The sequence below is a fragment of the Thecamonas trahens genome (assembly GCF_000142905.1).
Source record: "Thecamonas trahens ATCC 50062 unplaced genomic scaffold supercont1.62, whole genome shotgun sequence".
In the NCBI taxonomy this organism is placed as follows: Eukaryota; order Apusomonadida; family Apusomonadidae; genus Thecamonas; species Thecamonas trahens.
The window spans coordinates 178,011-205,379 of NW_013657618.1; the positions used below are offsets into that span (position 1 = coordinate 178,011).

General features: G+C 64.7%; 11 protein-coding genes across 11 annotated transcripts; 7 read left to right on the forward strand and 4 right to left on the reverse strand.

The window, feature by feature from the left end:
* Positions 1–5: 5 nt before the first annotated feature.
* AMSG_10657 (serine/threonine protein phosphatase) lies at positions 6–1,430 on the reverse strand (the record flags this gene model as incomplete). The annotated part of the gene is made up of 1 exon (XM_013897911.1): positions 6–1,430. The coding sequence occupies one exon, from the start codon at positions 1,428–1,430 to the stop codon at positions 6–8; it is 1,425 nt and encodes a 474-aa protein (XP_013753365.1).
* A 634-nt stretch (positions 1,431–2,064) lies between these two features.
* AMSG_10658 (uncharacterized protein) lies at positions 2,065–3,399 on the reverse strand (the record flags this gene model as incomplete). Its single annotated transcript, XM_013897912.1, has 1 exon — positions 2,065–3,399. One exon carries the CDS (start codon positions 3,397–3,399, stop codon positions 2,524–2,526), a length of 876 nt encoding a protein of 291 aa, XP_013753366.1. The 3' UTR covers positions 2,065–2,523.
* An 866-nt stretch (positions 3,400–4,265) lies between these two features.
* Positions 4,266–6,483, forward strand: AMSG_10659 (Poly(ADP-ribose) polymerase; the record flags this gene model as incomplete). The annotated part of the gene is made up of 2 exons (XM_013897913.1): positions 4,266–4,325; positions 4,382–6,483. The coding sequence occupies 2 exons, from the start codon at positions 4,266–4,268 to the stop codon at positions 6,464–6,466; spliced, it is 2,145 nt and encodes a 714-aa protein (XP_013753367.1). The 3' UTR covers positions 6,467–6,483.
* A 228-nt stretch (positions 6,484–6,711) lies between these two features.
* On the forward strand, positions 6,712–9,122 carry AMSG_10660 (uncharacterized protein; the record flags this gene model as incomplete). The annotated part of the gene is made up of 4 exons (XM_013897914.1): positions 6,712–6,741; positions 6,775–6,889; positions 6,947–8,417; positions 8,664–9,122. 4 exons carry the CDS (start codon positions 6,712–6,714, stop codon positions 8,989–8,991), a joined length of 1,944 nt encoding a protein of 647 aa, XP_013753368.1. The 3' UTR covers positions 8,992–9,122.
* Positions 9,123–10,568: 1,446 nt separating this feature from the next.
* On the reverse strand, positions 10,569–13,157 carry AMSG_10661 (INTS4 protein; the record flags this gene model as incomplete). Its single annotated transcript, XM_013897915.1, has 3 exons — positions 10,569–10,632; positions 10,673–12,852; positions 12,912–13,157. The coding sequence occupies 3 exons, from the start codon at positions 13,155–13,157 to the stop codon at positions 10,569–10,571; spliced, it is 2,490 nt and encodes an 829-aa protein (XP_013753369.1).
* A 618-nt stretch (positions 13,158–13,775) lies between these two features.
* On the reverse strand, positions 13,776–14,682 carry AMSG_10662 (uncharacterized protein). Its single transcript, XM_013897916.1, has 2 exons — positions 14,656–14,682; positions 13,776–14,466 (listed from the first exon to the last, which is right to left on the reverse strand). Coding segments are annotated over exons 1-2 (603 nt in total). The 5' UTR covers positions 14,658–14,682; the 3' UTR covers positions 13,776–13,865.
* Positions 14,683–15,100: 418 nt separating this feature from the next.
* AMSG_12377 (uncharacterized protein) lies at positions 15,101–18,637 on the forward strand (the record flags this gene model as incomplete). Its single annotated transcript, XM_013897930.1, has 3 exons — positions 15,101–15,104; positions 15,138–17,030; positions 17,277–18,637. The coding sequence occupies 3 exons, from the start codon at positions 15,101–15,103 to the stop codon at positions 18,635–18,637; spliced, it is 3,258 nt and encodes a 1,085-aa protein (XP_013753384.1).
* Positions 18,638–18,763: 126 nt separating this feature from the next.
* On the forward strand, positions 18,764–19,987 carry AMSG_10665 (uncharacterized protein; the record flags this gene model as incomplete). Its single annotated transcript, XM_013897917.1, has 2 exons — positions 18,764–18,877; positions 19,286–19,987. The coding sequence occupies 2 exons, from the start codon at positions 18,764–18,766 to the stop codon at positions 19,985–19,987; spliced, it is 816 nt and encodes a 271-aa protein (XP_013753371.1).
* A 581-nt stretch (positions 19,988–20,568) lies between these two features.
* Positions 20,569–21,265, forward strand: AMSG_10666 (protein translocase SEC61 complex gamma subunit; the record flags this gene model as incomplete). The annotated part of the gene is made up of 2 exons (XM_013897918.1): positions 20,569–20,653; positions 21,153–21,265. 2 exons carry the CDS (start codon positions 20,569–20,571, stop codon positions 21,263–21,265), a joined length of 198 nt encoding a protein of 65 aa, XP_013753372.1.
* Positions 21,266–21,815: 550 nt separating this feature from the next.
* On the forward strand, positions 21,816–25,238 carry AMSG_10667 (uncharacterized protein; the record flags this gene model as incomplete). The annotated part of the gene is made up of 2 exons (XM_013897919.1): positions 21,816–22,165; positions 22,219–25,238. The coding sequence occupies 2 exons, from the start codon at positions 21,816–21,818 to the stop codon at positions 25,226–25,228; spliced, it is 3,360 nt and encodes a 1,119-aa protein (XP_013753373.1). The 3' UTR covers positions 25,229–25,238.
* A 219-nt stretch (positions 25,239–25,457) lies between these two features.
* Positions 25,458–27,098, forward strand: AMSG_10668 (ATP-binding cassette superfamily protein; the record flags this gene model as incomplete). Its single annotated transcript, XM_013897920.1, has 1 exon — positions 25,458–27,098. One exon carries the CDS (start codon positions 25,458–25,460, stop codon positions 27,096–27,098), a length of 1,641 nt encoding a protein of 546 aa, XP_013753374.1.
* Between the last annotated feature and the right edge of the window lie 271 nt (positions 27,099–27,369).

Sequence of the window (27,369 nt, forward strand, 5' to 3'; positions counted from 1 at the left end):
CCAGCTCACATGGCGTTGCCGGCGCCGTCGCGGCCGGCCTTGGAGGTTACCATGACGCGGATGGCGCCTTCTGCGACGAGGGCGATGGCAGCCGAGTTGTGGCCACCGGCGTAGTGGGAAGAGGAGAAGATGGTGATGACCTGGGCAGACTTGGCGTAGGAGACGCCAAGGCTCGGGGCTTGGTGGGCGCGGATGATGTGCGAGCAGCCCGAGGTGGCGAGGAAGGCGGCGACGGCGTCGTGACCAAAGACGGCGGTGCCGCCACCGCGATCGCTGGGCGCAAAGCCGTGCGGAAAGCCCGGGGCGGGCGCAGCGGCGAGCTCGGTCTCATCTTCGGCCGGGTCGGACCAGAGGAGGTCCATTGCGGCAACAAGGCCCGCAGCGGGCGCGTCGGCCGGAGAGTCGGCTGTCAGTTCGGCGGCGACGGTGTCGTCCATGATGGAGGCGATGGCATCGGCGGAGAGCGGGCGCGGGAGGGCGGCGATGGCAGCGAGCGGGTCGTCACCGCAGGTCCGCGGAATGCCGCCGTGGACAGCAAAGATGCGCGAGTTGATGACAGCGGCGAGCGGCATGGTCTCGCATACCGAGTTGAGCTCGGTCCAGAGAGCCTCGCCGCGCGACTCGGAGCCGAGAAGCTCGTGGCACTGGGCACGGAACGATCCGTCTTCGTAGACTTCGATGTCACCGTTGATGTCAGCGAGCTCGTGGTTGCCACGGAGGGCCACCACGTGCTGCGGATACGCGGTGGCGAGGGCGAGGACAAAGGCAAGGGTCTCGACCGAGTGCGGGCCGCGGTCAACGTAGTCGCCGAGAAACAGGATCTTGGCCGGGCACATGGGGACGCCGGCGCCCCAAAAGGTTCGTGCGAAAAAGGCAAGGTCCGAGTAGTTGCCGTGCAAGTCGCCGAGGACGTAGACCGGGTCCGGGAGCGAGACGAGCGACGGATGGGTGAGCATGGTGGCGCGCGCGCCGGGGACGAGACGGCGGAGCATGAGGATAAAGGCCTCGCGTTCGCCGTCGGAGCGCCAGCCGTGCGACGGCTCGTCCCAGGCACCGCCGGTGCCACCGCCGTCGGCAAGCGGGAGAAAGGCGTCACCGAGGAGCGAGAGCACAGCCTCAGCCACCTCCTTGGCTGCGCTCAGCGCGTCGGGCTGGGCGCCGAGCGCCGATGAGGCAAACACTTCTTGTGTTGAGTGGGTAAAGTTGCGCGTGGGGAGGGTCCGGCGCTCACGGACCATGCCCGATGCCTCGAGCACATGGTAAGTTGGCGAGACCGAGTACTCGGCGGACGGGGCCGGGGCCGACTCAGCAGGCTCAGCAGGCTCGGACGCGGGCGGTGCAGGCTGCAGCGCCGGCAACGGCGACGACGCCATGAGCGCGTAGATGGCAAGCGTGTAGACGGTGAGGCCGGCGGTAGCGCCAAGCGCCATGGTGGGAGGATCAAGAGCATCGGTGACGTGACAGATGGCCAGCCAGGCGCCGAGCGCGCCGGCCACCGTCAGTGAGACCGTCAGCGGCAGCAAGGCTTTGACTGGTCGCACCGATGAAGCTAGCCGGTCCGGACCCAGGTGATGTTGACCTGCCTCTCCCGTCACCGCCGCATCGGACTTGCTCTGCTGCATCCGAACCGGCGAGTCGGCGATGGAGAGCTCGGACATGCGCATGGCCTCGAACGAGTGGCCCTCAAACGAGACCGATGCCTCTCGCAGGACGCTGTCATTGGGTGAGAGCGAGGTGGTGGTGTCGGTGGGGAGTGGCAGAGGTGGAGGCGATGAGGGAGATGATGACAGAGAAGAGCTCTCGGTAGAGCATGAGCTCTCGATCGACTCGTCGAGTGATGACAAGATTGGTTTGGTGGTTGTGGTTGTGGTTGTGGCGGCGGCTTCAGCTTCAGCTTCAGTGACTGCGTCATGGACAATGTCGATGAGGGTGGCCTTGCGGGCTTTGGAGGGGAAGGTGATCTGGGTGCGGGAGGAAGGAGGGGCGGTGAGCGGGGTTGAGCGGGGGGGGGGGGGGGGGGGGAGGGGGGAATGGGAGAGGGTGCGTACATGGTGCTTCTTCAACCATGTCTTCAGCTGCTTCACTGTGTGCTGCTCTGGTGCTCGTGCCACAGCTGTCTGCTCCATGCCGGTGGCCAGTGGCTTTTGGCGCCAAAAGTTCGCGCGACGAGTGTCTGTCCGGAATGGTGATTCGGACAATGGCGTGACCTGGGACAGCTCATGCCCGACTCGGCAACCGGTGGGCAGGCTTGGTTGGGTGTGGTCATGACGGCTGATGTGCCTGGATCTGCGCGGTGGCGTGCAGGTGATCGTCGACATGATGCCGGGGATGTTCGGGCTCATAGTGTACAGCTCGGCCCAGAAAGGGACCGGACTCGGATCGGCCTGCGCATGACCCGCGCCTCGTCTGCGCCTCGTCTGGACATGTACAGAAGTGGCCTGACAGGGGGAGGACGGTGGGTGGGCGGCGGTGGTGGCGGTGGCGGCGGGCGGGCGGCAGGCGGGCGGCAGGCGGCGGGCGCTACTATTTCTGCGACTGGTTGTAGACAACGAGGAGCATGACGAGGAAGACCATGAGGAGAATAAGATACATGCACATCTTGTCCTTGCCGACCTTCTTGAGGATCTTGGACAGGCGCTTGTTCGAGTTGCGGATGTGCTCTGTGACCTCGGCAGCACGACGGTTTGTCTCGTCGAGCATGATGTTCTGGCGGTCCAGCTCGCCACCCATCTCAACGGCAATGTCGCGGAGGGTGGCAACGCCGTCGGCAATGGCGTCGAGCTCCTGGTCGATGTCCTCGTTGCGGGCCTCAATCCGCATCAACGCCGCCTCGACTTCTTCATCATCGATGGGCGCCAGCTGCGACATGGTCGGGTCGTCCGGAAGCTCTGCCGCGCCGTTGCGGCCCGAGCGCGAGCCTGCAACGCCGACACCCGCGGCAGCAGCCCCCGCCATCAGGCGGGACCTGTTGTCGCGGTCGACCTTTGAGGTATACCTCCGCTTCTCTAGCCGCTTGCACTCGCGCAGGTGCTCCTTGACCACCTTGAGCTGATCGCCACGAAGGGCCAGCTCTTCGCGCTTGTCTTCGCTGGGAGACTTGCCAGCCTTCTTCTTCTCGGCCTTGAACAGCTCCTCTAGCTCATTGACCTCAGCCTCGACCTTGACCAGATCCCTTCGAATACGAGAACCAAGCTCAATGGTGCTCGGGGCAGCAGCAACGGCAGAGCCCAGCAGCTGGTCCCGCTCTTTGAGCGACTCGCGAATGGCTCTCAGCTCGTTGGCAATGGTCTTCTTCTTGCTCCGGAACGGGGTCGCCTGCGCCCGCTTGGCCTGCTTTCGTCGCAACTCTACAGAGCATTCCTCCTCTATGTACCGCAGCTTGCCAAGGAGGACGTTCATGGTGGAGGTGGAGGTGGGGTGGGGTGGGGTGGGGTGGGGTGGGGTGGGGTGGGGTGGGGTGGGGTGGGGTGCCATCGTGATCGACGGCAGCCGCAGCGAGCGGGGGCGTGACCGTTGGCAGTTGTCAGACGGGGGAGGTGCGTGGTGGACGTCGACGTGGCGATCAAGGAGATGGTGGACGGCTGGGTGCGGAGGGGTTGGCAGTCGGGGTAACAGGGTTGATCGGAGGTGATTGGTAAAGGGGCGGGGAAGGGGGAGGGAAGGGGAGGGGAGCGCGCGGTGGAGGTGGGACCGAGTGGATGGCTGGGTGTAGAGGGGCTGATCAGGCCGCCAGTCACAGTTCGCAAACCACGATCCTCAACTGTTTAGCCCCAACGTACACCGATCCCCTCCCTCCCTTCCCCCCTCCCTTTCCCCCCTCTCCATCCCCTCCCCTCCCCCTTTCCCCCCCTCTCCATCCCCTGCCGCCCCAATGGAAGAAAACGAGGCGGCTGACAATTCCGACAACTTTCCATTGAGCGGCGACAGCAGCCGCCGCCGCAAAGACACAGGGACAGCACTCGACTCGGACAAAGGCGGCGAGCATAGGCAAGAGGAAGAGCAAGAGTGTGATCGGAAGTGACTACGATGGGCAAGACTGGTGGTACTGGAGCTGTTGCGCGTGTGTACATTGTCAAGACACACTTCCTTGACAAGAATGAGCGCATGGCTCTGGCACGGGCTCTGGCTCGCGGCAAGCTCGAGCTTGTCCTTGGCCGGTCGGGCAGAGTGGATGTTGTTCTTTTCCGGCTTATCTTCATTCGCCTGCAATGCTCTCATCACGTACTCGAGCCGATGATGAGCGCATTGCTTCATGTGGCCATACTATGTGGAATCTCGACCACATCGAGTACGTGCTCGGCCTCCGTGGGGCTCGCTCGTCCCACGTCTCCGCCTGCTCTCTTCCATCTCGCTCGACAACCTCGCCGACGTCGCGCCAGAGATTAGAGAGACCGTCGGCATGGTCAAGCGAGTGGCCGACACTGCTCGTGGCTTTGCTCCCGAGCCAGGCTGCGACTACTCGCTCGCCGACCTGTTCGACAGATTTGCTCCCGCCATTCAGAAGAGGGCCAAGTCCAGCATTGGCACCTCGCAGGCTCCGACCCGGCGGATGGACAGCACTGACAAGGTCATGGACGCGCCCGCCGACGCGCTCGTCATCCGCGACACACTGCAGATGACCAACATCAAGTCGAACAACAACAAGTTCTACATCCTCGAGCTGCTGCTCCTCGACGACGGCGCCGCTGCCGTTGTGACCAACTACGGGCGGACCGGCGCTAGCGGCGGCGGCGTCCGCAAGGAGGCCCGCCTGTACCCGACCGTCGACGCCGGCTTTCGCGGCTACGCCTCCATCTTTGTCGCCAAGGTCAGCAAGGGCTATCGGCCGGTCACCCTCGCCGCTGCCAACCTCGGGTCACCCGCCGCTGACGCTCGCGCCGAGGCCGAGGCTAGGTTGGTCGCCGCCGGTCCAGTCCGCGGCGGTGCCGCCGTCGCTCGCCCCGCCGGCGCGCTGCCCGACGCCGACTCGGCCGTCCTTGGCTTTGTCGACGTCATCGCGCGCGAGGCCCTCGACCGTCTGTTGCAGGTCATTCCGGGCAAGATCACCGTCCGCGGTATCGAGACCCCGCTCGGCGTGCTCTCGGCCCAGCAGGTGGACGACGCTCGTGCCGCGCTCGAGGCCATCCGCGCCGCGCTCGAGGCCGACGCCAGCCACAACGAGCTCGCCACGGCCTCGTCGGCCTTCTACTCGATCGTCCCGCACGACCTTGCGCGGAGCTCGCTCCTCGAGCACATCATTGACACTCCAGCCAAGCTCCGCGCCAAGGTTGAGCTCGTCCAGCTGATGGATGACGTGGTCAACGTCGGCGCCGGCGCAGGCAGTGGCCCCTCGGGCCCTGCCGCCCTCATCGCCGACTCGCCGCAGGTCAAGTACGCCGCCCTCGGCGCCGACCTCCGGGCCGTGCCCGACGACTCGCCCGAGTACGTGCAGATAGCCAAACACGTCCACATCACCGACCTCAAGGACTTTGGCATTACTATCAAGGGGTTGTACGCTGTGACGAGGCCGGGCGAGCCGTCCGACGACGACCTTGCCGGTCTCGTCGGTCCACGCGGCGTCCGCAGGCTCTTCCACGGCTCGCGCGCCTCTAACTGGATGGGCCTCCTTTCGCGTGGCATCCTCCTCCCGCAGACCATTGTCTCGCGTGGCGGCCAGCGAACCGACGCCGGCGCGCTGGGCGCGGGCGTCTACTTTGGCTCGGACGCCTCCACGGCTGCCCAGTACTGCACCCCAGTTGCAGCCGCCGGCCGCCCGCCGCGCCGCTTCATGGCCATCGCCGCCGTCGCCGTCGGCAACGCCGCTCGCCTCACAGAGCCGAATCCGCTGCTTCTCTCGCCGCCGCACGGTGCTGACTCTGTCCACGGCTCGCGCATTGACGAGCACGGCGAGCCGACGTCATTTACTGACGATGAGTTTGTCGTCTACGCTCCCGGCCGCTATGCGCTCCGTTACATTGTCGAGTTTGAGGCCAACGTCGTCGCCATGCAGACGCTCAAGCCCTCGCCCAAAGGCTTTGTCTCGATCAAGAGCGCACCCGCACCCGCGCCCTCGCCCGCGCTCATTTCTCTGCCTGCCGACGCCCCCAGTGGCGACGCCAGCCGCGATGGGCCGCACTTTCCCCCGCGCGTCTATGCCCATGGCTCGAGGGACAGCCTCGGGTTTGAGCCGGCTATGATCCCGCGCCCGAACGGGCTTGTCATCGGGTCGATGCCGCAGCCGCCGCCGCTCTCGCGCGACGCGCTCATTGTCTCAGAGCTTCTCCGCCGCTGTAGGCAGCTCTACCGCGGAGGCACCATCTCTCGCGAATGCTACTCTGAGTTCAAGGACGCGATCCTCTCGGATGGCCCACTCTCCCAGGTCTGGACGAGGGTGCTCACCGTCCTCGGCCCGACATCACACCCTGTGCTTGGCCTCCAGCCCGCTGTTGCCACCACCATCCTGGAGTTTGCCGTCACCGCTATGTAAACCATCGCCGTCTACTGTGTCGTGAGTGGCAAGAACTGAACGCGTGCGATGGTGTGTGCGATGGCGTGGCATGTCTCACAAAGGACACGCGACAGCGAGCGGCAGAGAGCGGCGGTTTCGCCCGACGCTCCCGCAGGCACCACCGCACTCGGGGCGGCTGCCAACAACGCAGCGACTGGTGTGGGTGGTTTCAGGAATGTACCGACTTGTACGTTTGACAGCATGTTGCGCATGCATAGTACTTGATGTGTGCCGAGTTTGACTCACGTGGCTTTGTGCTTTCATCTTGGCGAGGCTGCTGAGTGTAGGCGGCTGTCGGCCCGCAGGGTGGCGGGAAGACGGCGCTGGCTGTTCGCTGGGCGAATGGCGACTTTGTGGCGGCGAGCGAACTGGCGCCGACCATCATTTCCGAGTTTGGTCCGCGTCCGATGCTCGCGCAGCAAGGGCATGGAAGAGGGGAGCAAGGTGATAGTGATCAAGACCAGGTCGTGGTTGTCGACATCTCGGGCGATCGCGCAACATGGCGGGCGGTGTACGCCGAGTGGCTCGGCGATGAGACCATCGATGGCTTTGTTCTTGTCTTTGACGTCTCGGACGAGGCCTCGTGGCGCGCACTACCAGAGTATTGGCATGCGGTGCTGGCTGCAGTCTCACGTGGCCATGTCCAGGCCGCGCGGAAGCTCGTTGCGCCGCAAGCTGGCCAGACCGTGCCTCGGGCTGACAAGGCCGGGCGGCAGGCGGCGGCCAAGTTGCGAAAGAAAGCTCTGGCCAAGCTCGGCAAGCAGCGCGGCGGCGGATCACTGTTCAACGATCCGACGCGCGCTGCCATTGATGACTCGCAAGCGAGCCTCGCTGCGGCTGGCCACCACTCGCTGGTGGAGGAGCTCGCGCCACCGCCGATGCTGGTGGTTGGCACGCATGCTGATCGCCCGCAGCGGTTTGCAACCGTCGCCGACATGGCGGCCGAGGTCTGGGCCATCTTTGGCGCCCCATACATCGAGGTTTCTGCGCTCAGCGGAGCCAACATCGATGCCGCCGTTGCCAAAGCGGTTGGTCACGTCCGGGCGCGGCATGCTGCTGCGATCCGGCTTGGCGCACCGCTGCCGGTCGAAGCAATCACTCGCTCGGGGTGGGTGCATGTTGCGCGGGCCGGGGGCCGGCGAGCCAAAGCGTACACCCAGGCCAAGGCGACCAAGGACATGACGCCGCGGTGGGTGGTGTACACGGCGCCCGGGGTGTGGCGGATGTACGCGTCAGAGGCCGACGCCGCCGTCAACGTGAGGTCTGAGGTAGTCCTGCTGGAAGTTGCGCCGGCATCGCTACCTCTTGGCCGGCCACAGTGGGTGGCGCAGGGCGGGTTTGTGGTGGCGGGCGCCCTTGGTGCTCTCGACGTTGTTGCGCCATCAGCCGTCGACGCGGCAGCCTGGGTCGATGCGCTCAACGCAAGCGCTGGAGCTGAGGATGAGGGCCGGGTCACGTTTGATGCTGTTCAGGTTGTGAGCAGTGACGAGATGACACCTGCCAGGCAGCAGCGGCTGGATACGACGCGGGACCCGACAGTACGGCGTGCGCCGCGGATCGCGACTAGGCTCTTTCCCTCGGATGAAAGTATGTCGAGCTGCAGCGCGGAGCAGAAGCTGGCTCCTCTGGCCACGAGCGACAACGAGTCGACGAGCTCGAGTGGTGTGGGGCTTGAACCTGGTTCGTCGTTAGCTCCCAGATCTGAGAGTGAGGATCGAGCTGGGCCGGGTTCGAGTTGGCGGGTACAGCAGCAAGAGCGTAGCCAACTTCGGAGTCCGGGCCGCACTGAGCGAGAGAGGTTTGATCAGGCTGCGCATCGCGAGCGACGAACGGCGTCGAGGGAAAGTAGCAGGAGTCGGAGTTGTGGTCGCGATCAGAGTGGAGAGTCTGGCGGTGAACGTCGAGCGTTGGACGGAGCAGGCACGACAAGGCTGCGCATCGCGAGCGACGGACGGCGTCGAGGGGAAGTAGCAGGAGTCGGAGTTGTGGTCGCGATAAGAGTGGAGAGTTTGACAATGGCCAGGGTAATGCTGAGGGAGGGAGGCACGACAAGGCTGCGCATCGCGAGCGACGAACGGCGTCGAGGGAAAGTAGCAGGAGCCGGAGTTGTGGTCGCGATCAGAGTGGAGAGTTTGACGATGGCCAGGGTAATGCTGAGGGAGGGAGGCTCGACAAGGCTGCGCATCGCGAGCGACGAACGGCGTCGAGGGAAAGTAGCAGGAGTCGGAGCCTCAGTTCCCATCAGAGCAGCGGCTTTGGTCGGAGCTGTCCGACACAAAACGATTTCGATTGTGCTGCTGTGCCGACCAGGCAGGGTCACGACCGCGTCGCAGCTCGCCGGACGGTGCGTCATGGTCCAAATCAGCACCAAAACAGCCCCCGATTCCGCGATCGCTCAGCAACGTCGCGCGATGGACGCCCAGACCAAAGCTGGGGCCGATCTGAGCGGAAGCACGACAGCTTTGGAGGCCGCTCTGCGAGACGCTTGTCCTCACCTGTGCTGACAGACCAAGGCAGAAGCCAAGACAGGCGTCGGGGTGAGCACGAGCGCGTCAATCGTGACAGTAGTGGATACCTCAAGTCATACACCCGCATCGCTCGCGATGAACGCAGCCCCTACGTGGATATGGCTTGTCCCAAGCCGGACCTGGCGGTCCTTTCAACCGCAGCTGCACGCATCCTTCGATCGCGTGAGCTCGGTCACACTGCTGCTGCAAGCCGGTCGCTCTGGAACAGCCAGGACCCGCGTCCACTCTTCCGCAAGTCCCCGATGTCGGTTCCCGACAACGGATCGAGTCGCCTCGACGGCGTTAGTCATCGACCGTCGGTTATGAGCCCGGACTTGAGCCCCATAGCACCCCGCGGGAGGCAGTCGAGCGTATCGGTGACCATGCCGCGGGTGGCCGTTGTGGAGCCGTCGGTTCTTGATCTTGATGAGCTCGCCCTCCTTGAATCTGAGGCTTTCGTCGCTCTTCCCAATGTTGATCTCGGCTCAAGCGAGACCTCCAGCGGGCGGGCGGAGAGTGTCTGCCTTCCTAACGTGCACACATCGACGGACACCACCGGCGATGTGCTTTCTTCTGTTGATGAGGATGCGACAAGGCCTACATCTACTGGTGTCCTTGTGGGTGTAGCTGGGTCTAGTGTCACCTCCGTCGCCATGCCTGCTTTGCCTACTGCAGGGCATGCTGATGCGCCTGCGGATCTCCATGCTGCGCACGGTACACCTGCATACGCCATTGCACCGACTACCGCACCTCCATTGCATGCACCTCCCGCCGCGACTGCTGCCACGCTTGCTGCGCCTGCTGCAGTGCATGCTGATGCGCCTGCAGATCTCCATGCTGCGCGCGCTACACCTGCATACGCCATTGCACCGACTGCTGCTGCTGCATTGCATGCACCTCCCGCCGCGACTGCTGCCACGCTTGCTGCGCCTGCTGCAGTGCATGCTGATGCGCCTGCGGATCTCCATGCTGCGCGCGCTACACCTGCATCCGCCATCGCGCCCGTTGCTGCTGCTGCATTGCATGCACCTCCCGTCGCGACTGCTGCCACGCTTGCTGCGCCTGCTGCAGTGCATGCTGATGATGCGCCTGCGAATCTCCATGCTACTGCCACGTTACCTGTGCCCACCATCGCACCCGTTGCTGCTGTTGCATTGTCTGCACCTGCCTCCATGCCACGCTCGCTACCCGGCCCGCCTGACCTCGCCCTCGCTCCCAATGTTTCTTGTGAACCATCGACAGCTCCGCCGCCAGCACCGGTTGCGCCCGGCCATCACCCGCGTATGCTCGGCTCGACGCTGTCCTCACCCTCGAGCACGCTGTTGTCCTCCGCTGGAGCTCACCATCGGCCACGGCCGTCCACGCGCTCTTCCGTGCCTCTCCGCCACACGGTGCGCACGTGGCCATCTACCGCGGTCGTGGGCACTCGTTCTACGACTCGGACCTCCCGCATGCCACCACATTCTTGTACTCGCTTCATTGCCTCGACGCACTCGGTCGTCCCGTCTGCCCGCCAACTGTGCTCCCAACAGCCACCGCTCATCGCGGATGAACGTAAAACCGGACAGACTCGCCTAGCGCGACATGGTGCGGGCCGGCGACGAGCCCGATGCGCAGCGCCGCAGGTGATGACCACGGCTGAAGCTTGACTCGGACCGTGAGTCGCACCGCGAGCGACCGCCGCGTCGCCAGCCGGATCCGCTTCCGTGGCACGCGTGTGTACTGAACCTGCCCGTCCGGGAGCTCCACCCGAACCGCGAGAGCGTCGATGACTCCGGTGCCAGCCTCCACCCGCGCTTCGACGTTGATCGGGAGTGGAACAAGTGCAGATGCCGAGACTGCCGCGCCGGCGTTCTCTCGCGGAACAGCCACAACGCCGCGGACGCGCCGGACGCTGCGCAGTGTCCGCAGCGTCGCGCTGTCATCCACCAGCGTCGGGACCATCGCCTTCACCGCTGCGTGCGCCGCCGCGCACGTCTCCACACCCGAGCTCGGCGTGCCCTGTGGAACCGTCGCCGCCACCGTCAGTGCATCAGCAAACGCCGGCGCGAGGCTCCGCCCGCTCTTGGAAAGGCTGCGCTTCACGGTGCGGATCTGCGCCCCAAGCTGTAGCACATACCGGCTCCGCCCCGCGCTCCCAGTCGCCGACGGATCTAGCGACGCGCCGACCAGCTCCAGCGCCGAGCCGAAGAGCTCGTACTCGGTCACCACACTTGCCAACGATGCTGGTAAGCCAGCGACACCTGTGCGGATCTCTTGTGTCGCCACGGTGACCTCCTTTGCCAGCTGCCGCCACAGCACGCCGTGCTCGGCATCCAAGCCCAGACCGTGCGCCTCGCGCTGTGCCCGGACAAGCACCACGAGCCGCCCCAGCAGATGGCCGGCGCCAAGCCCTGTCTCAGAGCGCTCCAGCGACTCGACCGCATGTGCGACGCCCGAAAGCTCGGTTCCGGAGCCCTCTCCGCGCGCGGTTGCAGCCAAATCGCGTAGGAGCCGGCCCATGGTCGAGACGCCGACTGGCGCGGCGGAAGCAGCCGACGGCGGCGCTGCTGTCGGTGGCGGCAGACTTGCCGCCGGAGGGAAAAACCGCGGGAGCTTGTCGGCAAGGTAGCCGACGTGGCGAGCGGTGTACTTGGGCAGCAGCGCGTAGATGGCTGGGACCTGTGAGGCGGCGGCAAAGACGAGAACCATGAGCGCAATGTACCGCGGGTCGTCAACCGGCGGCTCGCGCGATTCAAAGACAGCCGAGATGGCAAACAGCTCCGAGGTGAGAAAGTGGACAAAGGCCGGGTGGGCACGGCCAAGCGCGGCAGCGAGGCCGTAAACTCGCGCCTCGTCGCCTGGGTACTTGAGAAGCGACGCGATGACACCCGAGACGGTGGCGTGGAGCGCCGACGCCGACGGCAGCTTGATCGACGCCAGAAGCGAGTACGTCGCGCCACGCAGCGCCGGCGACGCGTCGCCAACCAGGTCCAGCACCGTCTTGAGCGCCGAGTCGGAGAGCTGCACGCGGCCGCCCATCTTGGCCATCGACGTGAGGGCATTAAGTCGGACAGCGTCGATCTCGTCGTTGAACATGTCGACAAGAAAGTCTGCGGCAGCGTCGGCGAATCGCGGCGACGCCGCACCCACTGCCAGCTCGCACATGGCGTCGATGGTGGCAGAGCGGACGTGCCAGAACTCGTCTTCCAGGCCGTGGACAAAAGCACCGACAGCGCCGGCCTCCAGCAGCCTGACATGCGGCGGTAGCTCAGCTTCGCCAAACACCCGCACCATATTGTTGTACTGCTTCGACCGCCGCTTCGGGTCCTGGTCCACCGTCAGAATCTTCTTGTCCAGCGTCTGGATAAGCAGAAAGTCGTCGACGCCCGAGAGCGCGCCGAGCCCGCGCGCCGCTGCCGCCCGCACGTGTCGGTCCGGATCGGTGACCCGGGTGCATAGGAGCGTAAAGCCGTGCTCGAGCAGCCGTGGTGTGTGCACCCGCTCCACCACTGCCTCGTCATCATGCGTACCGCTTGTCTTGCCTACCAGGTTCGTCGCCGCGTCCCGCGCCTCGATTCGGTGCTGCGGGTAGAGCAGCACGATGCGCCAGACAACCGCCACGGCTGCCAGTCGGACCGCAGCGTATGGGTCGTCGAGCAGCCGCGTGCTACGAGAGTAGCTCGCAAGGAGGAAAGGTGACGGCGGAAGCGCTTGCAGCCAAGCGAGCCCTGCCGCCCGCGTCGCAGGGTCGCCGTCGGCCAGTGCGTCGTCGAGCCAGCCGGCCTGGGCCTTGTCAAGCGCGCCCGAAGACTGCATCCGCGCGAGAGACGCCACGACCGCCGCCCGGTTGCCCTCGTCCAGCACGCCACGCAACGCCTCGCCCATCCATGCCATCACGCGCGGGCGATGGACGCTCCCGAAGCGGCAGCAATCACGCCGACGACCTTGTGGACGAGTCGGCGCGGGAACTTGTCCGCCGGCACGGCAAGCAGAACATCAACCAGTTGACGTCGCATGCCGTCATCGCTTCCGATGGCAGCCACCACCGAAGAGGCCACCATCAGCGCGGCATCCATGCTCGCCACCACAGTAGAAGCCGACGATGACGATGATGACGATGATGACGACGATGACGACGATGACGACGATGTTGTCGTCCACTGCTCGATGAGGTTGGCCATTGTGTGGACGATGACAGGAGCGACAGCCGTCCGCTGCTCGACATCCAGGGGAAGCATATCAATGACCAGAGACAGACCATGTGGTTGCGGATGGATGTGATGAGCAGCCGCTGCCAGACGAGACGGAGCCCATAGCTCCAATGACTCTGCTGCCGTCCGCATACGAGCAACATCACCACTGGCTTGATCACTACCTTCATCACCTCCGTGCCTTCCTTCCACCAGTAGCCGCGCACGCTTCCTCTCCCTGCCATGACCATGACCATGACCATGACCATGACCACTGCTGGTCGTGGCGCTGCTGGTCGTCCTGGTCGTGCTTGCTGTCGTCGTCACCTCGGTCTGGGTGCCCGACCCACGGGTGGCGTCACGCCGAGAGGAGGCCATAGGCATGGCGTGATGGGTGGGTGGTGGGGATGGGGGGGGGGGGGGAGGTGAGGTGGTAGTGTGGTGTGTGGTGTGTGGTATGTGGTGGGTGGTGGGTGTGCGTGGTGGGGGGTGGCGGCTGGCAGTCGGCGGCCGTCGGCGGTAGTCAGTGGCGGATGGCTTGGGAAGCGGGTGGGCGGTTTGTGGGGGGGGGGGGGGGGGCTGGAGTGTGTGGATGGGGGCGATAGGAGATCGGGGAGGGAGGGGGTGTGTTACACACGAATCACCCACAGCATGGCCTTCTCTGGCGGTAGCACGGCCTCATGGGGGCTGGTGTGCGAATCAGGATTTGGTCCCCTTGGCAGAGTCGATGGCCTCGCGGAGGGCGCTGACCCAGCGGATCTTGTCTTCTTTGGTTTCGGCGTACAGCTGGTATGTCCGCTCGGTGACCGCCACGTTAAAGGTCCAGTTGTGGGTGTGGTGGGCCGGTGGGTTGGCCTCGAGCTCGGCGTCGGTCAGATCGATGGCGCCCTTGGCGCGCGACAACACATCGCCGCCACCCTGGTCGGCATACGCAAGGTCTGTGCCGATGATGCAGAACCAGCGTTTCTTCCAGTTGTGGCGCCAGCCGCCTTTCTTGTACAGATAGCCCTCGCACGATGCGGCGAGTGTGGGCTCGCGGACGCTCGGGCGCTCCTGCTGAATGCGCATCGAGCTCCGCTTTGCCTCCTTGGCTGCCTTTGTTGCTGCCGCGTCCGACGATGCCTGCTGGACGTAGCTGGCCGGTACCAAACCGGCCTCGCCTGTCGGCTTCACCGCCACATACCAGTGCTCATCGACCCGCTTGGCGTCGACCAGCAGATCGCCGACCATGAAGCCAAGCTCGTCCATCTCGGGCTGCCTGTTGTCCCGCACCGCCACCAGCGTCAGCAAGTTGTTCGACCTGTCCTTGTACATCGCGTATTAGCGCTGACGTGAGTGAGTGCAGCAGTGAGCGATGGCCATGCCTCGACGGCACCTGTCGGCCATGTCGGCCATGACCGGGGCAGACACACACACGCTCATACACATACATATATGTACATACATGCCCCCCCTAAACAAGCAGACCATGTTGGTGAACTCCACGTACATCTCTTCTTTCTCCCGGGACGAGTGTGTGGGCATACGGATTGGCAGGGAGTGTGGCTAGCTGTTATCGAATAATCATTGGCCCAACGATCACCAGCCAGACCACAACAACAATCATTGGCCCAACGATTACCCGCCAGACCACAACAACAACAATCATTGGCCCAACGATTACCCGCCAGACCACAACAACAACAATCATTGGCCCAACGATTACCAGCCAGACCACAACAACAACAATCATTGGCCCAACGATTACCCGCCAGACCACAACAACAACAATCATTGGCCCAACGATCACCAGCCAGACCACCACAACAACAATCATTGGCCCAACGATTACCCGCCAGACCACAACAACAACAATCATTGGCCCAACGATTATCCCCACTCCGCAACTGCCACCACCCCTCCCCGCCCCCCTCCCCCACCCACCCACCAACAGCATGGGTAGAGAGACGCGAGGAAGGAATGGCGGGGAAGAGCTCGGCAGAGCAGGAGGCAGAGGTGGAGGCGGTGGAGGCGGACGGTTCGACCTGGCAGCAGCCAAGGAGACGGCGCGGCAGCACTTGGACGCGTTCATCGGGCCGACCTTCCTCGCCCTCTTCCACACATCGGCTCTGGACAAGTTCCTTATGCTCATCCTGAGATACTCGGTCGCCGTGGTGCAGGCTCCGCCCATGCCTGCCAAGGTCATGTCAGAGCTGCTTCGCATCGTCGGCATGCACTACGCAGAGCTGCTGCGCATGCCCAGATCGGCTCTGGAGGACCAACGCCGGGCTGCTGCCCATGCTCATCATCGCCGCTCGGCTATGTCCAGTCGCCTTCTCTCATCTCGCCCAGAAAGCGGTCGGAGAGGCCGGAGACCGGACCGTGGTGCGGCGTCGGGCTCGGCGCTGTCGTCGACGCGACGGACGACGTCGCCGTTGCCGCTGCTGCTGCGATCGAACATCACCCACAAGGCGCTGATGACACACGGCGGGGGCCGTAGCGGTGGCGCCGGTGGCAGCAGTGCTCGCCACTTCTCGTCCGCCCGGGCTGATGGTGGACATGTTCGTGGCAAGGTTGTGTATGATGTCTACCGGTCGCCCATGCTCCCGCCGTTCTTCCAGAAGGCCGAGCAGGAGCGGGTCTTCTACGAGACACTGTACAACTTTGTGGTTCGGCTGGTGGTCTTTGTCTTCAATCCGGCGTACACGGCCTCGCTGGCGACCGAGCTCAACCGGCTATTCCGGACCTCGATGTTCAACGCGCGCCAGCCAGCGCTTCCGCCGCCGGACGCCGACGATCCTGTGGCGACGGCGAAGCGGCTGCACTCGTGGCGCCAAGGCCGCGAGGCGCCGTTCCAGACTTTGTTGGAGAAGTTTGAGAGCACGGTAGTCAAGGGCTCGGGCGGGATGCCCTCGCTGGTGGCACCGTCGTCGCGCTTCCTCGACGCCGTTCCTGTCCGCAAGGTTATCCACATGCGGTCTCCACTGGTGGCGGCCTTCCTCCCCACCCGCGCTGAGCGCATCAAGGCCGCTGAGGCCGAGACGCGCGAGATCACCCGCCGCGAGGCCCGCGAGGCCCGCAAGCGCCGCCGCATTGCCCACGATCGCCGCCGCCGTCGCAAAAGGACAGCCCGCCTCGAGGCTGCCGCCCGCAAGGCCGCAGCCGTCAAAGCCCGCAAGGCCGCCGCCATCTCGGCGCTCACCGGCGGCGCCTCGGCCCGTGCGCCCGATGCACACGACGCCGCCGACGGCGACGACCAGTACTCGTTCGACTCGCAGGTCAACGACTCGTCACTCTCCGGCTCGTCGTCGACCTCGTCGGCCTCGTCGTCGTCATGGTCCTCCTCCGAGTCGAGCCTCGCCTCGGCGGTCTGGGCCAAGGTTCCGTTCCGTGACGAGCTTGGCGACGCCTGGTACGATGGCCTGTACTCGACCGACGAGCTCAGCGTCCGCATCAACTACGTCAACTCGCGCGCCATAGACGTTCTCCTCGCTAGCCAGAAAGGCAAGCCCAAGTCTGGCGGGGCGAGCCTGACCTCTTCAAGCGCTGCCGCCGGAGCCGCTGCCACCGGAGCCGCTGCCTCGGCCAAAGACAGCTCGAGCGGCCGGCAGAGCTCTCTGCCGCGGCTTACCGAGGTACGGACGGCCTCACTCCGTGGCTCGCGGTCGCGCCCGCTCCACAAGCGATCACTTGTCCGCGGACCGGCCGCGCGCAAGGTCTCCGGCTCTGGTCTGATCTCGGACGCGTCAATCGCCTCGCTCTCCCAGTCGCACGCCTCGCACGAGGAGCGCAAGCGCCGGACGTCATCAGCCGCCGCCGGCTCCATCGAGGTCGACCTCCTCGCCGCCCTCAAAAAGGCCAAGCTCAGGCGCGAGGAGACGCTTCGTACCTCAGCCATCGAAGAAGTCGCAGAATTGTATCTGTAGCCGTCGCAGTGGCCTCGAATGAACAGCTTGGTGCCGATCGGGCGGGAGCAGCCGTAGGGCGGGCGGGAGCAGCCGCAGGGCAGGCAGAGTGGCGACGGAGACATCGAGGTACGGAGACACCTCTCCTGAGCGGAAGACTCTGGCATGAGAGCTGTCCACTCGCTAGCGATAAGCATGTTCACCTTGCTGGCTCTGGTTGTTACAGCGAGCTCGGGTGACGGCTCTACCGCTCCAAGGAGCTCGCCATGTGTGCGGTTCCCGTCGCGGGACGGCGTGCCGCTCTCGCCGGACCAGTGGCGGGCGGAGCTGGCGAGCGCGGCTGAGGCGGCGCTTGCGGCGGCGGCCGGGAGTGGGTATATGTTTGAGACCGACGGCGGCAAGAGTGCACATGCAGTACACGTGCCATGCATCGACGGATCGAGCATTCCGACCGGTCTGGACGCACTTGACGTCGGCCGATCGCTCGGCTTCCCCATCAAGTTCACCTCGCTTCCGGTGGGCGCGCTCACGCCCGAGGCCATGGCGCCCGATGGCGGGTTTCCGGTTGCGGTCGGTGTGTACGAGGTGAACGAAGGCCAGAGCATCAAGTACTACTTCCCGGACGCGCCGCTGGCTAGTGAAGGGCTGGTCGATGGTGACACTGCGGCGCGGGCGGGTTTTATGACCGCGCGCAACGTGAGCAAGCGCGATGTGGCTCGCCGCGCGTTTTTCCATCCGCCCGAGCTGGAGCGAGCGCGGTATCTCGCAGTCCATCCGCGCGCGCTGGCGCTGGTGGGAGACGAGATGCCAGCGCTGGACGTGCTGGCGCCGGGCGAGAGTCGGGCGCGTGCGTTGCAGCAGGCAACGGTGTGGATGGGTTCTGCAGGCGTGGTGGCGCACAGCCACTACGACCTCGGCCACAACATGTACGCACAGCTGTATGGATCCAAGACGTTTCATCTTGCGCCGCACAGCGCGGTGGATGCACTGGGCGGCGCGTACGCGGCACTGCATCCGGGCAAGCGCATCGCCCGCGGGCAGCCTGTTCTGGGGCAGTTCCCGCTCGTCGCCGCGCTCGCTGCCGCCGATGTGCTCTACATGCCGCCGATGTGGTGGCACTCTGTCCGTGCCGAGACCCCGTCGATCTCGGTCAACGTGTGGCATGCTGATGCGGGCGTGGGCGGGGCGCGCGTGGCGAGCGGGCCGCGCGGGCGGGCTGCGCTGCGCCAGTGGGTGCTCGAAGTTCTGGCCGGCGTCGGCGCGTCGCCTGCTCTCCTTCGAGCGCGGTACACCGAGCCGAGCGTGGGCGGCAGCGCGTGGCGGGAGATCGCGTGTCCGGAGACGCGTGCCTCTATCGTGGCGACAACAATGGCTGCGCAAACGGTCGCCGACTGCAAGGCTGTGGGCGGCGCCGCGGCTGCCGGCTCGCTCGTGAGCTCCGAGGCGATCCGAGCCGACATTGCGGCAGCGGCAGCGCGGACAACCGCGCTAGACGTCATCGAGCGCAGCATCTACGCTGTGATGGGTGACGCAGCTGCCGTCGGACCGTTTATCGCCTGCTTGGAGGCAGGTCATGACGAGTTGTAGCAAACATGCGCAGAGCGATCACAGCATCGGCATCGGTCTGTGTCTCGAGTGGTCGAGTGGGCGAGGCTGGCACGGACAGGCAGAGCGACATGGCGAACGGCGGACAAGTGGTGCCGCCGTGGGAAGATGGGACGGTCGCGGTCTCTGGTGAGCGGCTTGCACTTGACTGAAGGGCAAGCCAGGAAGGAGAAGAAACTCGCCGCGCCAGTCATGTTTATGGCACACTTTGGCATGGGCTTTGTACGGACGGGGGGGTTGGGCAGGGAGGGAGTGAGGGAGCGAGGGAGGGGAGGAGGGGAGGGGAGGGGAGGGGAAGGGGAAGGGGAAGGGGAAGGGGGACTGACTGGTTTGGTGTTGTGGACATGGGCGTGGGCATGGACATGGGTATGGGTATGTTCTTGATGTGTGCGATGGTGTTTGTCGTCGTGGTGCTGGTCGTCGTCGTGGTGCTGGTTGTCGTTGTGGTGCTGGTCGTCGACGTGGTGCTGGTCGTCGTCGTGGTGCTGGTCGTCGTCGTGGTGCTGGTCGTCGTCGTGGTGCTGGTCGTCGTCGTGGTGCTGGTCGTCGTCGTGGTGCTGGTCGTCGTCGTGGTGCTGGTCGTCGTCGACACCTCCGCTTGATCTCGGGGTGCTTTCTCGCTCTCTACAGCTGGCCAAAGTGATGCATCAGAAGCTGAGTCTCGGTCAGTGCATGGCTGTAGCCATCGCCCCGGACATGCTGTTCTATCTTGCGGTGATGGCTACGTCACGGGAGTCGCTGGTATACAACGGGTCGCTAGCCGGCAAGTCGCTGCCTTTCACCTACACGTTTCCGGTCTCGCACTCGCTGGGCGTCATGATGGCACTGGCGCTGACGCTGGCGGTGCTCGCCAAGCGGTACAGCGCCCGTGATTTGACAGTCGCACTCGGCCTCGCACTCTCGCACTTTATCCTCGACGGGCTCTCGCATCGCGACCCGCTACCGCTGGTGCCGTGGGCGCACTCGCCCGGACTCGACGTGCTTGGCTGGGGGCTGGTGGACAAGCGCCTACCGCTGTTCTTTGGCGAGCTCACGCTGTTCTTTGCCGGCTACATGGCGTACGACTCGATCACCCATGTACACCACTCGTCGGTCCGGTCGCTCGCCTTGCACAAGCCGAGCGGCTATCCCCCGCTGCACTACCTCATCGCCGCGGTTCTTTTCATCCACTGTTTCCTCATGTCTGGCCCTGTGAGCGAGCATGTCGATCCACGCCTCTACACCTTTGTCCTCGGCCTCCTCACCATTCTCCCCATTTTCCTCGCTACTCTCGTCGACCAAGGGCGCGTCTCTGATATCGTGCTCTCCGAGGCCGACCACAAGATCAGATGACCGATCGCGGTCTGCCGCGCTGCTACTTTTGCAAACGCTAAAGAGTGTTGATCGATTGAGAAGGAGGGCTCGTCCCCTCTGTGTGTGTGCTTGCAACTGCCGAAAAACGCTGATCATCCGTCGCGACATTTCTGCACCGTTTGAATCACCTCCCAGCGGACACGCAAGCCCCCGTCATCCCCTCCCCTCCCCTCTACCCTTGCAAACCCACCCACTCACCCCTTGAGCCGCCCGTTTTGAGCCTGGCCAACTGCGATGCACCCGTTTCTCGCCATCTCATCTGATCACGATCACAATCACTCACGATCATGATCGTGATCAGGATCACGATCAAGAGCGCGATTGTGATATCGCCCACGTCCAAGTCCAAGATGACCGCCACAATAGCGATCAACCTCCCCCGACGCCCCCCCCCCCTCCTCCCCCCCCTCCTCTCTCCCCCCCTTCCCCGCCCCTCCCCTCCCCCCTCCCCTCCCCCCCCTCGCCCGCCCCTTTGGTATCGACTTCTCAACGACCCGCTACGATCGCCAGCGAGGGCGACCACCTCGGCCCGTCGCACACCGCACTCGCCCAAACTCAGCATGGACGCTGTTGTGGACTTTGCCACCGAGTACTACGCCGACGCCAAGCGGCTGGTGAACAAGTGCGAGAAGCCCGACACTCGCGGTACGTGAGCACGATAGCTTTGACCACGTCATGGTATACTTTTTGAATGGTCTGGTCTCTTTGCAGAGGGTGTGGGCGTGAGTATGGCCATGGTCAACTCGCTGGTGACAATGTGACCTCCAAATTTCATTGCCGTTTGCCCTCGCCCTCCCCCGCCCTCCCTCCCTCCCCCCCTCCCCCATGGCCATACCACAGCCACCCCCACCCACCCCCCACCCACATATCCATAAGGTATAACTCCCATGTGTAACCATGAGTATATGTCATCCGTGTCATCCCCCTCCCCCCTCCCCCCCACCCCGCTCTCCACAAAGGCATCCCCCCCCCCCACCGCCCACCTCTGCCAAAGCCCCGTCTGTCTGTCTGTCTGTCTGCCCAAGAGTCATGGGCTGGGAAGACTTCCCCCCCCCCCACCCCACCCCACCCCTCCCCACGGGCATGGATGACAGAACAACCACCACCACCTCAACCACTTCCATCACTCACCTGCTGTGTACAGAGCTCAAGAAGGTGTTTGTTGCCACCGGCATTGGCTTTGCTGCCCTCGGCGCCATCGGCTTTGTTTGCAAGCTTGTCTTCATTCCCATCAACAACATCATTGTCGGTTCGTAGATGGATGGCGTGGCTCTCGGATGAGATTGATGCACGTTGTTGTGTGTGGTCTGGTCTAGTCTGGTCTGGTTTGGTCTGGAATGGTGTGGTTTGATTTGGGATGGTGTGATCTCGGTAGCGGCCCTGGTCGGGTTTGGCGGGCTTGGCTTGACTTGACTTGTCTTGCCCTGTCCTACCTCGCCCTTCCCTGCCCTGCCCTTTCCTGCTCTCCTCCGCCCCGCCCTACTCTCGCTCCTGGTCTCTCTAGACACGCACTCGCGCACACATATGCTTGCACACGCGCTCGTGTCATGTCTAGGCAGACCCCCATCACCCCCCACCACCCCAACCCTCCCTCCTCCCCATCCATCCTCGCACTCTGAACCTGTATCAAACTCGATGAAGCCCCCTCTCCCCCCTCCCTCCATCTCCCCTTGCCCTCCTCCTCGCCCTCCACAATCGTTCGTTCTGTCGTTGTAAGACACCTGTCTGACACCCACGCGGCCACCTTCTCTCTCTCTCGCCCCCTCCCCCCCCCCCTCCCCCCTCCCCCCCCCCTCCTCTCCCTCATATGTGGGCACGAGTCGAAGTCGCAGTCCTCCGGGCTCGCAACCTTCCTGCCATGGACCGGTCGGGAACGTCTGACGCGTTCATGGCTGCGCATTGGTCGACGTGTCGCTGTGGGGTGCAGCAGACAGGACTTCGCTCGTTGGCGAACATGGTGGCCGACTCAAGTTCAATTGATGGAATTCGCTCACGATCAGCAAGCCTCTCAACTGGATCGTCGGGCTTGCTAGCGGGCTCGGCAGCTGTTGGCTCGCCAGAGAAGGAGAAGAAGGACAAGAAGAAGAAGAAGAAGAGGAATCGCGGACGGACGCTGTTTGAGCTCTCCAAGAAAGAGCGGAAGAAAGCGCTAAAAAAGTGGAGAGCGGCGCAGGCTCCACCTTGCCGGCCGGCCGCTCGTCGACCATCAGCAAGTCGCTCTGCCCTGTGTGGGACGATGCCATTTTTGTTCCACTCGCCGAGGGCGGCGAGCTCCCGTTCTCGCCCTGGATTGACGGGTCGGCCTCGGCGGAGCGCCACTCGTGCGGCAAGATTGCGCTCGAGTGCTGGGATGCGGATCGGATGTCCAACGGGCTCATCGGTGTGGTCGAGCTCGACACGCTCCACTACCCGGTCTCGGACTTTGGCGCCATCACGCGCTGGATGCCGCTCAAGACGAGAACGGTGGTCGGCGAGGGCGAGGAAGCGCACGAGGTCCTTCGCCGCGGCCAGGGCGAGATCCTTGTTCGGGTCCAGCGGTTCCGCGGCTCGCCGGTGACGCCCGAGACTGGCGCGCTCGCCGAGTGGCTCTTTACCCAGCGACCGGCGACGCTGCCGAACCTCGCTGTCGACATTGCCGCTCATTCGGATGTGGTCTTTGACGTCGAGCCGGAGGCCGGCAAGGCCTCGCTGCAGCTGCGGTTTGATCCGCACGCCGGCGGCAAGCGGGTTCGCAAGGCCGATCTTGCGCTGCTAACCTCGGTCCTCCTCCCACGCGCCGCCGCTCCGCGCCTCCTCCACGCCTTTGACCAGTACTTTACGGGGCTCGATGAGGGCGACGTGGGCTCTGTGGCGCGCGGCGTGGCGCACCTCCTGGGCGCCGGCGTCCTGCCCGAGTCTGGCGCCATTGTCTCGCTCTTCAAGACCCTTTCGGTTGACATGGCGTTTCCGGCGCTCAAGGAGCTGTTTGACGCCGTCTACGAGTCTTTCCCCTTTGTGGTGGCGCCCGAGTGGGATGTTGAGGTCTCTTTTGATCGCCATGCCGTCGTCGTCTTGCGAACGTTCCGGGCCAGCTCTGCCGCACCCGACACACTCCCGTTCTCTTTTGCGGCGACGCAGGAGGTTGTCTTTGACCAGTCGGTCTCGCGGCGGGTGTCGACCAAGGTCTCGGTCGACCCGGCGTCGATGGAGCTTGACGGCATTGGCTCCAAGTCGCTGCGGATGTCGCTTGCCAACGTGCTTGCCGAGTTTGTCGACCCGGTCGCCATCTTTATGCCCATCTGGGCCCGCTCGTTTGCAGATCCGTCGTCGCTGGTGGCGCGCGACATTCCACGGCTTGTCGACAACATCTCGGTGGCGGTCAGCGAGGATATGGTCTGGTCGCGGGCTGCCGTGAGCGAGGACGGCGCACACGGGTTGTCCGGCAACGCGGCATGTGTGTACTCGCTCATCAAGACACTGGCGACTGCGCTCGACGGCGAGGCCGCTGGTCTCCGCGGCGCCGAAGCGTTGGCGATCGAGCTCGCCCACCCGTCGCGGCAGCTGGCCGACTCACTCCTGGCGTGGCTGGTGAGCGAGGAGGCGCGCGGCGCGCTGCCGCGGAGCCTGGCGGTGCTAGCTACGCTGACGCAGGACATTCTCATTCCTGGCGTGCGGATGATGCGCGACGCGGTGTATGAGGCCTTTCCGTACCGTGACTACCGCGGCAGCGAGCACCGGGCGTGGGCCATCAGCATCGAGCTGCCTGCGGCCAACGGCCCGGCTGCGCCTGTGACGGTTGTTCATCAGCGACGCGAGCAGTCGCATGCCGCTGACGATGGCGAGTACTTTGAGCTCGCGTGGTCGCTCCGGCTGGAGCTCGCCGGCGATGGGCTGCGGACTAGCCTTCGACCGGAGCTCCGGGTGTACGACGTGGTGTTCACGGAGCGGACCCACGGCGAGGTCTCGCGCAAGCTCCTCGACGTCGTCCGGCCGCTCTGCTCGCTCACTGATCTGCAGCGGCAGGTCTTCTCCCGCGAGCGGTCGTCGTTCATTGACTTGCTCTACATCCTTGACGGGCTGCGGGTGGTCGACATCCACGGGCGCGAGCTGTTCGAGTTCCCCATGCCGGGCTTTGGCGGCTCGACCTCGCTCGAGTCGCTGCGGCGGCTGCTGCGAATCCTCCTGCAGCGGCTCGACGGAAGGTCAGCCAACGAGCTGGCCGCTGTCGACGCCGCCGTGGCGAGCGTCTCGCATCTAGAGGCGCTCAAGGCTGTCGACGAACTGGTCGTTGGCTCGCCGCTTCTTGCGAGTACAAAGACGTACGACGTGCTCAAGCTCCTCCTCGCACCGAATCTCGTGCACTGCGCCATGACGCTCCGGGCCCAGCTCTACGACGCGCACCCGTACATGGATGCCAAGGGCTCGAATGGGTATGCCATCACGGTGGTGCTCGCGCCCAACGAGGTGGTCCATGTCATCCAGGCCAAGAAGCAGCGCGCGTATGACGCCGACGAGAGCCAGTTCTTTGAGTTTGGCTGGGCGCTCTCGCTGCGGCTTGCCGGCACCGACCTTCGCGCCGCGTTTTCGCTCCTCGACATCACCTTTTCGCCGCACACCTCGACCCACGTCCGACAGTCGCTCAAGTCGCGGTTGCGGCGGATCGCCAAGACCCGCCCGTTTGGCTGCTCGCAGTCTGACGATGGCCACATCGATCCACGGACGTATCTCACGCCGGTCGCCGACCACCTCGGCGTATCGTCGGTCCGGCCTTTTCCGCTCCTTTACGTCCTCCGCTCGCTCCGCGACTGCCTCCCCGACTCGTTTGCGCTTGACGGCGACGAGCCGTTCCATCCCATCGGCGGGCGCGCACTGCTCGACGTCGTCACCGACGCGCTCGAGGGCCTCCGGTTCATCCCCTCGGTCTACCTCGACACCGGCGCCGACTCGGCGAGCGACCTCGGCTCGATGTTCTCGGCGCTCCGCGAAGCGCTAGCAGCGTCGGCCTCCAGCGACGACGCCCCGGTCCATGCCAACAGCCTCGGCGATCCCCCCACAGCGTCGACGGTCTCAGCCGCCTCGTCTACCGCCTCGACACACTCTGCATATTCGTCTGCCACAGACCCGGGCTCGGCCGCGTCGTCCGGCTCAGCCGCGTCGTCGGCCTCGTCCTCGGGCACCAGCTCAGACTCGGACTCGTCGCTATCAGGCTCATCGCCGCAGATCAAGAGCCGCCAAATGTGATTTCATGGTGTCCATACGGCCCTTGCCATCTTTCTCTCTCGCATTTTTTCCCCCTTCCCTCCCTCCCTTCCCTCCCTGCCAGGCGTGCCCGTGATGACGCCACCATTAGCGACCGATGCTCCGCCGCAAACTGCCGCATTTCTGATTTTGGACCACCGGCGGCGCCCAACCACCGGGGACGACGACCAAAGCCCAAGACACGCGACTCTACAGATCAAGGCCCCTAGAGATGACCAAGATGAGCGCTGGCATGTTTGCGGCAGTTGTGGCGATGGCGGTGGTCCTCGCCTCTTCGGCGGACGGCTTTGAGGAGCTGACACTGACACTGCACGGATCAGGGACGACCAACCCGTCGCGGCTGCTGTGGCTGACCGACTCGCTGGTGACGGCGCGGTCCAAGGTTCCCATCCACGCCACGTACCGTGCGGTGGGCTCGTCTGCAGGACGGAGCGAGTTTGTGAACAACTTGAACGATTACGCTGCGTCTGAGCTCCCGCTCTCGCCGAGCCAGTCCTCCGATGTGGCGAGCGACGGTGATGTTGCGCTGCACTTTCCGCTCCACATCGGAGCCATCGGCGTGTTTGTCAACCTTCCGACCGGGAGCAGCATTGCGCCGGGCGCGGCGGTTAACCTGACGGCAGCTGCAGCTGCGGGCATTTTCTCGCGAACCATCACCACGTGGGACGATGCTGCCATTGTGGGCGTCAACCCGGGGCTGACGGTGCCTGCCGGCGCGGCGATCACGGTTGTGCATCGTGTCTTTGGCTCGTCGTCGACCTCGCTGCTTGCGGAGTTCCTCAACGCCGCGGCGCCCTCGCAGTGGCTTGTCCGCTCGTCGGGCGGCGATGCCGTTGCTGCTGTCCTCGACTGGCCGGCCGACACGGTCGGCGTCGAGGGCTCGAGCCAGATGGCGGCCAAGGTGGGTTCCACGCCCGGCTCTATCGGGTACATGGACGCTGGCCACGGGATCGACGCTGGCCTCGCCGAAGTTGCGTTGCAGAACGCGGCCGGCCTGTTCCTCACCTCGGCCAAGGCCGACATTGCCGCCGCAGCCTCGGTGGCGCCGCTTCCGGCCAGCTCGGCCGACGCCTGGGACTCGGTCACGCTCGTCAATCAGCCGGGCACCACGACCTGGCCCATTGTCTCGTTCACATACCTTCTGCTGCGGCAGAACCAGACGCGGGGCGATACCAGCGGCGATGTGGTGTACGGCCAGCACCGCCAACAGCCGGACTCGGGCGCGCTGCTCAAGGCATACGCCGAGTTTCTCTTCTCCACTGAGGGCCAGGAGCTCGCGGCCAAGTTTGGGTTCACCAAGCTCCCGCAGACGGTCATCGACCTCAATGCTGCCGGCCTCGCCACCATCAGGCTCCATCCGGACGTCCCTGTCTTTGCCTTTGAGGAGTCGACCGACACCGTCAACGGTGCCAAGGAGCGGACCATCTCGGTCAAGCGGAAGAGCTACGAGCTGGTGGCGCTCGACGACCACGACGCCCAGCTGACGGCGGCGGCTGCGTCAATCGATGCCCTCACCACCAAGGTCGCTGCTCTCGAGGCGTCGGCTAGCTCGGGCTCGGGCACGGCGGCTATGGCCTCGTCATCGGGCTCGTCGTCGGACGACTCGACCACCGCCAACGTCGCCCTTGCCGTTGCCGCCATCGCCATCATCTTTGCCCTCGCCGCAGGCATCGTTGCCGCGCTCACCCTCCGCAAGCTCAGCGAGCTGCGGGCGGTCATCGATGCCGTCAACGACTCGCTCGTCCCAGGCAAGCGCTCGAACAAAGCCTCGCACAAGTACGTCAAGAACGAGCTCTCGCGCTCGGCCTCATCGGTCTACTCGGACGTCGAGCTCCGCAACGTCAACGTCTAACCATTGAATGACGGCGCGCCGTTGATCCGCCACAGCAAAACGTGCCCCCCTCCCCCCGTATTGCCCGCCATCGTTCACTGTTCACCTGACAGATTGTCTGCCGTCATCAGCCGCAGGCTGGCCGAGTCGCGGTTCGCCATGCTGGAGCCAACCGCGTTTCGCCACATTGGCCTCTCTTGACCAACGGGAGCCATACCTGACGCCAGCCGCAAACCCCTCACCTTTGTTGCGTGTGTGTGTCTGTGTGTGTTGACTCTCCACCTGTGTGTCA